At 45.1% G+C, this 11,570-nt stretch overlaps 1 protein-coding gene across 2 annotated transcripts; it reads left to right on the top strand.

Annotated features, from left to right (window-relative positions):
- The first annotated feature begins 444 nt into the window (after nt 1-444).
- LOC105032110 (kinesin-like protein KIN-14O) lies at nt 445-4,245 on the top strand. Of its 2 annotated transcripts, none has more exons than XM_010906464.4 (11): nt 445-898; nt 996-1,289; nt 1,377-1,457; nt 1,523-1,684; nt 1,781-1,887; nt 1,997-2,184; nt 2,435-2,599; nt 2,692-2,910; nt 3,003-3,040; nt 3,141-3,262; nt 3,380-4,245. In XM_010906464.4, exons 2-11 carry the CDS (start codon nt 1,088-1,090, stop codon nt 4,001-4,003), a joined length of 1,908 nt encoding a protein of 635 aa, XP_010904766.1. In that variant the 5' UTR covers nt 445-898; nt 996-1,087; the 3' UTR covers nt 4,004-4,245. The 2 variants fall into 2 exon arrangements, with proteins under 2 accessions (XP_010904766.1, XP_010904765.1); XM_010906463.4 differs by having other exon boundaries at nt 446-898; nt 1,374-1,457.
- The last annotated feature ends 7,325 nt before the right edge of the window (nt 4,246-11,570 follow it).

Genomic DNA, 11,570 nt, shown 5'->3' with positions numbered 1-11,570 from the left:
CTCTGACAAGAGGATTAGAACGGTTTACAAGTTAGATGTAGATGCTTCTAACAGTGTGAGTATCTAAAGGGATAAATCATGGGAACATTGTCGAATTTTTTAATAAAAATGATTAATAGTTACAAAATATAATGATATATCTTATTTGCAACTGTTATATAGAACGAAGTGTACTTCGTTTAACTTTATTAAATAAAAAATATTCTTTGCATAAAAATTTGTCTTTTAGAGAAAACTCTTGAACTTTTATGATCGGTAAAAAGGTTAACAAGAAGGGTCCAAAACACATATAAAAGCACTTATAGTACTATTTTGGCCGTTATTTTTAGACCTTGCTCTTCTTGTTAATTACGAGAGAGAGAGAGAGAGAGGTCTAATCCCCTCTCCTCTCACTGTCTCACACTGTCAGACTCCAATAAGGAATAGGGAGACCCACCCTTCTTGGGTTCCATCAGATCCTTATCATGTACCCACTTCTTTGCCATTTTGTATTCCTTTTATCTAGGCTTTGTTGATCTTTTTAGTTTCTCGGGAAAGGTAAAGAAAAACCTCTCAGAATTAAGATTTTGAAATCTGGTCTTGTCTCCCACTCTTTTATAGTACTCATCAGATCTCTCCTTGTTTTCTGGCATGAATTCTTCAATGCTGGCTCAGAAGTTTGAGCTCTTATTTTGGTTGTCCAAGGCAGTAGTGCCTTCTATCTCTTTGTCCCTTTTTTTCTCCCACCACCCATGTTGCATGATCTAAAACTCCAGCTTGTATTTGTGAAGAAAGAGCTGGTGACCACAAAAGCTCCCTTCAAAACTTTTGTCAGAGGAAAGCTAAGTAGCAGATGCTCGCCGCAATCTCTTTAGCTTTAGCTTCAACTTTCGGCTTGTAATGATGCAAGTATAACAAGGTATTCATGCATAGAATCTCTTGAATTTTGCAGTTGCTTTAATGTTAATAATATATCAGCTGGTTTGCTCAGTTCTAATTGTTTTACAAATTTTCAGTTCAATATTTTAGTTGGTAGAAAGGTTGAAGGAGGAGAGGACTGAAGCCAAGAAGACTCTTTTATCTATAAATTATCCAAGGATTCTCTTGAATGGAACCCATGGAAGAGCCCCTGAGAGGGATTGGAAATTTGCATTTGGATCTGTCTGATGGCATAGTGGCTGCATCTGAATCAGGGGAGGTGCCTTCTACTCCCTCAATGGTTTATACCGATGTTAACGTCGTCCCCGAGCATGACAACGAAGTGTCGGTGCCGGCGATCTCGAGCTTCCAAGACAGTATTTTTCTCAAGGGTGCATGCATTCCCTTGTCACTGCCAATTATCCATCTAATTTTGAATGTGTAGCCTAATGCTCAGAATTGTTTCATTTTTGCAGCAGAAATTTCGGCATTGAGAGCAAAGCAGAGGTCTTTGGATGTGAAACGGCGAGAAGCGCTTGATAAGATACTGGACATAAAAGGTAATGGCGGATCTAGATTTGCATCTAGCAGTGGACTATTGTCTGAACTTGGTTTGGTATTGCAGGAAGCATCAGAGTGTTTTGCCGAATTCGAAACGGTCTTTCGATGGATAACAAAAAGATAATGTCGCCCATATCCACCGGACTGGAGAAGATCACGGTCAGATCGGTAGGAACCAGGAAAGAATTCAATGTCGATAAGGTATTCCCTCAGGATTCAACACAAGGTAAGATCTTTGGTCTACTTGGTCTGCTTTGTAGATGTTGGTATTTAATTTTTTTTTTTCACCAAGTGAAATTTTCCCCTGCTTGATATTTTTTAGAGGATGTGTTTCTAGAGGTGGAGCCAATCCTTAGATCTGCGCTGGATGGCCATAATGTGTGCATTCTTGCCTATGGTCAGACTGGAACTGGAAAGACATATACCATGGTTAGTGTTGCTGAGTAGGAGATCTAGTTTGTTCCATGTTTCAGATTCAGGTATATATATATGTCTCCTTTGTCAAGTGGTACTGATGAATGGAGGTGTAATTCTTTAGGAAGGGACTAATGACCGACAGGGAATTGTGCCTCGAGCCATCGAAGAGCTATTTCGCCAAGTTTCAAAAGACAAATCGACATCCTTTAGCTTGTCGATGAGTATGCTAGAGGTCTACATGGGTAGTCTCGGGGACCTCTTGTCCCAAAGGCACCCTTCAGCTAGAACCATGAATTCCATCCCCAAATGGTAAAATTTCTTCACTTTCAGCAGTAGATTTGCAAAAATGAAAACCTTGTTGCACAGTTCTAGGCTTTCTTCTGCAATTCTGTACATAAATTACAAAACAAGAAGAATAGAACATCATGCTTTTTGCTCAGTTGCCTTTTATCTTTCTATTGTTTCCCAATGTGGCTTTTCCATTGATCCATCTTGTACTGCAATCTGATTAAAACTAATCCAGCATATTGCTGAATCTTGCATAATTGGTCTGGAGCAGTAGCCTCAGCATTTTAACTGGTAGTAATGGCACTGTTGAAGTTGAGGGACTCACAGATGTGATGGTACCTGACCTCAAACATGCGAACCGATGGTATGCCAGGGGGAGGCGTGCTCGTGCTACTTGCTGGACTAATGTCAATGAGGCCTCAAGCAGATCACATTGGTGGGTTGTCGAGCTGCTTCAGACCTTTGATTTCTTTGTTCAAGCTAATTTGATCAGTAATTATTTTATTTCTTTTAGTTTTTCACGTGTAGCTTGACTAGAATTACCATATGCCGATCTGGAGATAAGGTGGAAGGTGATAAAGTGGTAAGCAAGCTTTGGCTGGTGGACCTAGGAGGAAGTGAGCGCTTGCTAAAAACTGGTGCCACTGGACAAACGCTAGATGAAGGGAAGGCTATTAATCTCTCTCTATCAGCCCTTGGTGATGTTATTGCTGCTCTGAAAAGGAAGCGAAATCACATACCCTACAGGCAAGTACTAGATAATAATTTGTTTATGAGTTTCATGTGCCATGATTTCGATTTCATATCACCAAATGTGTTTTCTGCTGATATGTTTACAGGAACAGCAAGCTCACTCAGATTCTTAGTGACTCTCTGGGTAAACAAAGAACTACCTAATATTACTCTGACTAAATTTTATGTGATATACCTTTCAAAGAGGTTTATGTGATATAATCCTTTTTCTTTTAATTTTGCAGGTGATGGTTCAAAGGTTTTGATGATCGTGCACATCAGTGCTAGCGAAGATGATGTAGCGGAGACAATATGTTCTTTGAGCTTTGCAAAAAGAGTGAGAGCTATAGAGGCCAATGTTTCAGAGGTATTCTTCTTCCTACTTTCACTCAATGCACTGCTTAATAAATTTCATCTACGGTTCCATGAGAGAAGTATCTACGAAGTCATAGAGACTTTTTTGATAATTCCTGAACTCATTCAGGATGCGAAGAAACAGAAGGAAAAGTCTATTGCTGAACTTGAGCAGCAGATACATGATACTGAAGAAGAGCTCCATAAAGTAAGGAGCCAGATAGAAAGAGTTGAGAACATGGTTCAAGAGAATAACAAGCTTTTTCTTAATGATGATCAGAAGGGATCACCAAGAAGCCCTCTAATATTAGATCAGATAGAAATTGTAGGAAGCCCCCAAACCACAAAGAAAGTCATCGGCAAAACATGTCATACTTCAGTTCCTCATTTCATGGCTTCTACGGCTTGCAGCCGTCAGAGGCAAAGTGCAGCCGGGGAAGTAAATAGCAAATTAAGAGCAATGAGATTTGGAAACAAAAGCTCGGCGAATTTCCTTGGATCCCAGTTCCTAAGCTATTCAGGCCCTTATCTCCTAGCAAATTCTCGAAGCTCAAAGAGTAAACAAGTAACATGTGAAGCCAACATTTCCAAGTGCAGACATTCATTATTTTCTTGCAATCCAGATAATGCTAGCCAGAATAGCACAGATTTAAAGCCACCCAACTTACCACGGAACAAAAAAGTCTCTACTTCTCAGCCCAACTTTAGAGTTACTCCACATCAACACAGAAGGAGGATGTCTGATTTAACCTGATGAAGCAATGGCAGCAAATATGATTGTTGCAACAATAAAATCCGGCTTTGTGTGTGAAGTGTTGACTTTGACTTGTGACATAGATTTTGTTTTGTACATTATTTCATGGTAACTGATATTGTCTGGTGAGTTGGATTGATTGGTTTGCCAACTTTAACTCAGCCCTTCATTTATTGTTTTAGTGCAGAAGGGCTTGTACCAGAAATTTGGTTTGTCTAATTTGAGGGGGTGGTTCTATGTAATTCTCAGGTCTGTTAATGCCTGTTAATATTCTGATTTGTATCCTTGCTTCCTTGAGAAAGTATGCCATTGGTGTTATCATGGTGAGGAAAATTAAAAATAGAGATGCCATGCCCCTATGGGATTTTTATTCCCACATTATGCTGATTTCTTCCCTCCCCAGCCACCCCCCCCAACCCCCAACCAAAATGTGGGGAAAAGAAGACCTGAATTATTAGAGGCTGGGACAAATTAGCAAGAAATTTTGCAAAGGTTGTTTGATCTTAGCCTCCCAATATATAGGGGGTTGATTGTGGTTCTGCCATTATGGATTTTAACCTTGAATTGTATGTAATAGTAGAAGAACTGGCATGGCTGTGGATGTGTTGTGTACCATGTTGAGGCTGTATCACTGATTAAAAACATATCATTGTCAGCCAGTACCTGATTCGATGCAGGTTGTCGGCGAGAGGACAAACTAGAGAGTGACAAATCCTGCATAACCTTTTGTCTGATATATCTATACTTCGCCATTTCATTTCCTTAATGCCTAAAAGAAAAAAAAAAGAAAAGGAAAAAACAGAAGAAGAAGAAAAAAAAAGAATTATTTGCACTGAAACTGGAATGCTCGCATTCATTTGATTTAGTGCACTGAGATGATATCATTCCAGTGTCTATCATACATCATTGCTTGGTACCGCATGTAATGTTGCATTTGTCTTGCAGCAGCACAAAACTTCAGATATTACATATCTCTACCAAGCTGAACAGTCTGTTAATCCCATCATTATTTAGTTCGATCTATCAATTACTTTTGATGGCCACAGAACAACCTTTTCCTGCACTTCTCCATCTATCACCATTTGCTCTTGCCTCTTTTTCTAGCGTTTGAGCCTGAGGAATTTGGAACAAAGTTCCAGTTTCTATCAACGATGTGGACAGGCTAACAAAAAGAGATTCCATCTACATCAAATGTCTATTTCAATGTGTCCCTCACAAGGAGAGTCTCATATACACCGCTCTTGTACAAAAATAAATCAATCGATGAATACAATTAAAAGAAAAGGCAAAAAGGCATGGCCATCCTATCTATCTTGGAGAGCCTTTTTCTTTTTTCTTTTTAATTCCAGAAGCAACAGTTTGTGTTAGGGAAATGCTCGAGCTTCCATTTCCCAATGCAATGAGCAGAGTTTGATGCATTTTTACGTCAGTTTCCTTCTCACATAGTGCCATGTTATAGGCTGCAGTTAGAAAACCATTTATATATATAAGAGTGTTTAAATAATTAAAATTTTGAGAAAATTATAGTAACATCTCTCAACTTTGGATGTATTGTAAGGCAATCTCTTAATCTTAAAAAGTCAACATATATATGTATATATATATATAGAACAAGGTGGTGTCTTCAAAGTCTTTCGTACAAAATAGATTTCAAAGCAGGGATCTAAAAGCATCCTTGGTATATGGGTTATAGTTAAGAATCAGCTATGATATATACCTCAAAGCACTTTGAACTCCTTCGTTCATCCAACTATACAAGTCTTAAAACATAATTACTATATGGCCCATAGTTAAGGGTCATCCATTGCACAGCTCTCAAAGCATTTGAAACCCCCTCATTCATCTACCTATAGGGATCTTAAAGCATTTGGAGTATATGAACCATAGTTAAAGATCATATGCTATGCAAAGGTCAAAGCACTTGGAACCTCTTCATTTATCCGTGTGCACAGATCTCAAAGCACTCATCGTATAGGGCCCATGATTAAGAGTCACCCATCTAATAGATCTTAAAGCACTCTGACTTCCTTTATTTGTTCTCTTATATGGATCTCAAAATATTTATAGTATATGGCCTATAGTTAAAAATTACTCACTGTTATCAGTCGGTTGGGAAGCTGAAGGACCACTTTGAAACAGTTTAGAAACTTGAAGGATCAGTTTAAAATTTTTAAAGTTGAGGGGGTATATGTGGGATGCATCTAAAATTAAGAAGGTGTCACTATAAAATTCCATAAATTTCTTTCAGAAAGAAACTTCTTGTTTGCTGAACAATATAACCCGATGTCACAAAAATCATACCCTAGATTTTGGGCCTTGGAGAATCTGCAGGCATGAAGCAAAGTGCAACCATTCTTCCTCTACCCCTGAATCTCTTCCCTTGAGTGGATATGCTACCATATCAGATTCTTTTGGACTCAAATGCATGACACCATCCAGTGCCTGCACACCATAGACAAATTATCAAATAACTTTTCTGAAAAAAATATAGAGAACAAATGAGGAACTAAAAGGACTTCGGAAACTAATGCAGCAGAAGTAATTAAGGATTCATCTTTCTTATAAATTAGATCAGCAATTAATTTAGTGATAAGTTGATGTCTATTGAGAGTATTGCCACTCCTAGTACCTATCATCGATGCATAAAACTCTGCCGAACCCTTGTATTAGTTGACAAGAACTAGGTGTTAGAGAGTGGGATAATCCCAATTCAGATAGGCAGTGGATTTTAGGTGGCTTTCAATACACATGGGCCAATCCTTCTATTAACTTATGCTTTTCAATTGAATTGTCCTGCACACAAATATTACACAAAAAAACCTCCTACCCCAAAGTTAAAAACCTATATAGAAGAAAAACAAATTAACTTCCTTCAAGTTTGATGGTACAATGAGATGTCCATGATTATGTGAATATGAATCCCATTCCCAGAGAGTGATTAAAATATAAAATAGAAAAAAGAGAAAAGATCCTGTCTTTTTGTCAAATTAAAAGGCACTATCAATAATTAAGATTTACATTTAATAGAGTGCACGGAAGAACTGATCTTTTGGGATTGTGTTTTCTTGTTTTGGTGATTTTTGGTAGAGAGGCATTCTTTCTCCAATTTATTTTATAGGTACTGTTGCGACCAATCCCCTCATCGCCTGATCGCCGGGAATGAGTGCCTGCAAAAGAAAGTCCGCACTGACCGGAGGTGGCTCCGGCGGGAACCCTCCGACGGTCAAGTTAGAGAGGAGACTAGGCAACAGTGAAAAGAAAACAAGGAGCTCAACGAGAGAGAGAAAGAGAGAGAGGGGGCAAGTCCAAGAGTTTCGAAGGGACCTCTAGCACTGTTGCCTTCCCCGATATATATAGTGGAGCATGGTATGGCGCCGTCATTAATGACGCGGACAATTGAAGAATTGTCAACTCACTGTAGACTGTCAAGGTCGCCGTAAAAGTGTCAAATCGCTAGGGTTGACCATGTCCTAGACGGGATAATGCCCCTAGGCGGCAGTGCCGCATGCCATTGTTAGGACTGACAGTCCCTGGCAGTAGTACGGTGATTGGAGGAGCCGACCGACCGTAGGTCGGTGGCTAGCTGAGGGACGTCGGGTGAAGATTTGGGCCCCTCCGACAGTCAGTCGGGCGCATTGCAGGAGTCGGGCATCGGGCTCCATAGCGCTGTCGGTTGGGAGAGTGGATAAGGTCTGCCCGACCGACGTACGATCTGTCGATAGCCATCGGTCGGTCGGTCGATAGCCGTTGGTCGGTCGGTAACGGCACCCGTTGGTCGGTCGGTCGGACGATGAGTCGGCATGGGTGGAGTCGGTCGGTATTCCCCAACAGTTGCCCCCCTCCACTCTTGAGTCGGATGGCGCACTGGCCAATGTCCTTGTTTGGGCAGCAGCGTCGGGCGAAAAGGAGTGGATCTACGTTGAGGACCTCCGGGCCGACCTTCGCTTCCCGATCCCGGAGTTCGTCCGAAACGTGCTTGACTATTACGGGCTGTGCCCGGTGCAACTCGCGCCGAACTTAATTAGGCTAATAGTCAGTTTTGCTCTTTTGTGTCGGCTTTTGCCGACTGACCCTCGGATCTCCCTCTTTCGAGCCTTCTTTGTCCTCCGACCCCACCCTAAAGTTCGAGGGTGGTGGTACTTCAATCCTCGGAAGGGACTTTCTTTCATCACTGATCTTCCGTCGTCTATTCACGGATGGAAAAATCAGTTCTTTTTCGCATCTTCTTCCACTCCTTGGGGGTTCCCTGCCCGTTGGGGGAATCTCCGAACCGAACCGAACGAGAACAGTCGGGTGGAAGCCGAAGATCGGAAAGACTTCCACCGGCTGAAAGACATCTCGGTGCCGAAGCAGAGGGAGCTCGTCACTAAGCAAGCCCTGTACGACGCCGGCCTTAGCCCGGTCCCTCGCTTAGGTCGGTTTTTCATTTTCCTTCCCCTTTTTCTTTTCGTCTTTTCTTTATGGCGCTGACCGCCTGTCGTCGTTTGCAGATATGCCGCCGAGGTCGAGACTGACGGCAGCCGATGTACGCCAGTATGTCGTTCGAAAGAGGCCGGCGCAAGGGGCCGAGCCGTCGCGGCCTCCCAAGAGGCCCCACGTAGCTTCACCGAGCGAGCCGACTGGGTCAGGGGCGGAGCCCGTCATCGCACTGTCGGCGCCGACAGTGCTCGTCGAAGTCCCGTCTAAGGGACCGTCGGGTAAGGGCGCAGCCTCGCCCGAGAGAAGGGCGGCCGATGAGTCGGTCGACGGCGCACCGGCAGCTCAGCCGGTAGAGGAGGATCGGGAGGAGGCGCACGAGCCCGAGCGACCCGCGCCCGCTGCTGCCGCACCCTCGGTCGATACTCGGTCAGGCTCAAGCCTACCATCCTTCTCCGATGTCAGGGCCTGGATGTCCGGCCGAGGGAAGGCCCCCATGACGTCGGGCGATGAAGGAAGGTCGGCCGGTGGTGGAGGGTCGACCGACTTCTCACTCCCCAAAGGTGCGTCGGGCTTGGCCAATCACGACTTGGCCAGGAGGCTGTGCCAGGCGCTCCTTCTCCCCGCCGACATCGAGGCGATGAAGAACCAGCGTGTCTTCGACATGCTATCTTCATTCTATCCGATGATGATCCGGATAAATTTTTCTCTTCTTCGTTTTCAATGTAGTTTCCGTAAGTTCGGTCCCTTAACAGTCAGTTTTGTCTTGTGCAGCTGGTCTACAACATATCCGAGCTAGAGGTCGGATATCGAAAGTTCGGTGATATGCGCACGGCCTGGAGAGACAAGGTCGCGGTCGTTGAAGCCGACAAGGTCATTCTGGTCGACCAGCTGCAACAGTCGGTCGATCGGGAGGGCCGACTTGAGGGGGAGGTCTCCCGACTCATGAAGGAGGTCTCCCGACTCACGGGCGCCTTGGCGACATCGGAGTCGGAGCTGCAGTCGACCCGGGATGATGCGAAGAAGAAGTCCCGGACCGTCCGTCGATTTCGGCATGAGCGGGACAGCTTCGACGAGGAGCTGAAGGCCGAACGCGAGCAACTCCGAGTAAGCCTCGGAAATCTCACTAAGGCCGAAGAAGGTCTATCCATCACCCAGGCTAACGCAGACATCACGAAGGCAGAAGCTGAGTCGGCGAAGGAGGCCATGGGTCGGGCCGTGGAAGACTTTCGAGACTCAAAAGAGTTCCGGGAAGAACTTCTGGAGAGCGGCTTCCTCTCGTACCGGATGGGGTACGAGGATGCTCGGGAAGCTGTTCGAAGCCTATATCCGGAGCTTGATCTCAGCAGCGTTGTTCTGTCGGAGTCGAAGGCCCCAGCTGCGGAGGAGACGGCCGACCCAACGTCGAAAGGCCTCACCATCAGGGCGGAAGCCAAAGAAGACGCAGAGCAAGCCACCGAAGATCAAGCGGCCCCGACTGTTGAAGCCCGAGCGGGTTCGCCGACCGTCTCCGGCCGTCATCCAATGGAAGAGGCCGACTCTGAGGACTAGTCAGTTTTTGCTTTTTCTTTTTGCTTCGGCTTATCATACTTGTAGTCGGGCTTCTGCCCAGTTTGTAAACTTGTCCTGATCCTCAATGAAATCAAAGTTTTGGACTTGAACTTTTTTCCTCCGCATGTCTTTCTCTTTTCATGTGTTGTGGAATGCGTTTGAACACATAAGTCGCTAGCCCAATAGATCAGTTAGGACGCTCGGTGATGCATGTCGTCATGAAGGTAGAGCAAGTCCCAACTTTGGATCGGCCTTCCGATGGTCGAGGGCTTAAGTCAGGCATCCTTCGCCCGATTGTAAGTCGGGCGTATTCATTGAGTCAAAAGGCGACCGACCACCGGATAAGACTTGGCAGTCGGATCTCTTCCGACGCATTCAGTCGGACGTCGTCCGGCGCATTCGATCGGGGAAGCGACGATAAGTCGGATCCTAATACCCTTGTGTCGGGTACTTATGCTGCGCCGCATGATATACGGTGGTAAGCCGAATATCTTCCGACCGGCTGTAGCTCGATCGATGAGTCATGAACGCGACAGTGGTCGCGTCGTGTGATAGACGGTGGCAAGTCGAATATCCTTCGATCGATCGTAGCTCGGTCGATAAGTCGCGACGGCGGTCGCGCAGACGTTTTGCCTTTCTTTGGTCGGGGCTCAGTCGGCAAGTCAGCCGACCGTTTGGCCCGAAACTTCGACCGTAGGAGTGTTAACTCCCGTTGTTATGGACGGTTCGGCCCTTTGTGAGCGTCCGATACATCATCGGCAATCGGGCCGTCAGTTTCATGCGGACATTAATTTCGAGTTGGGACGTCGGGACTCATCCTTCTTGGCGAGCGCCGATCATCAGTCGAAGAGTTAAAACTCCAAAATTTGAAACTGGATTTGTATTCTGAATGAACAGGTACAAAGTTCATTGGTGATACAACTTCAGGTTGTCAGCATTTCAGGTCCGGGGAATGGGTTTTCCTTCCAGAGTTTCCAGTCGGTAAGCCCTTGGCCCGTAGGTGTCTGCTACCATGTAGGGCCCTTCCCAGTTCGGAGCTAGCTTCCCTTGGTCTAGAGGCTTCGAGACCTCTGTCTTTCTTAGGACTAGGTCCCCAGGCCTGAAGAGCTTTGGTCTGACCTTGGCGTTGTAATATCGGGCTACCCTCTGTCGGTATGAAGCCATGCGAAGTTGAGCCTCGTTTCATAGTTCAGAGAGGAGGTCTAGGTCGGCCCTCTGGCAGTCAGAGTTGTTCGGCTCTTGATACTGCTCGACTCTGGTAGATGGCAGTCCAATCTCGAGCGGTATCATCGCCTCCATCCCATAGGCCAAACTGAAAGGCGACTCTCCGATCGGAACGCGGGGGGTCGTTCGGTAAGCCCACATAACGGAGCTCAGCTCATCGACCCAGAGGCCTTTGGCTTCATTCAATCGGGTTTTGAGCCCGTGTAGTATGGTTCGGTTGGTCACCTCGACTTCGCCATTGGACTGTGGGTGTCCGATTGAAGTCAGTCGGTGCGTGATGTGAAACCTCGCACAGAAGTCTCTGAAATCCTGGTTGTCGAATTATTGCCCATTGTCGGTGATAATGGTATGCGGCAATCCGAACCTGAAGATGATG

Source organism: Elaeis guineensis, chromosome 1, assembly GCF_000442705.2.
Source record: "Elaeis guineensis isolate ETL-2024a chromosome 1, EG11, whole genome shotgun sequence".
Taxonomy (NCBI): domain Eukaryota; kingdom Viridiplantae; phylum Streptophyta; class Magnoliopsida; order Arecales; family Arecaceae; genus Elaeis; species Elaeis guineensis.
This window is presented reverse-complemented; position numbering and strand designations above follow the sequence as displayed.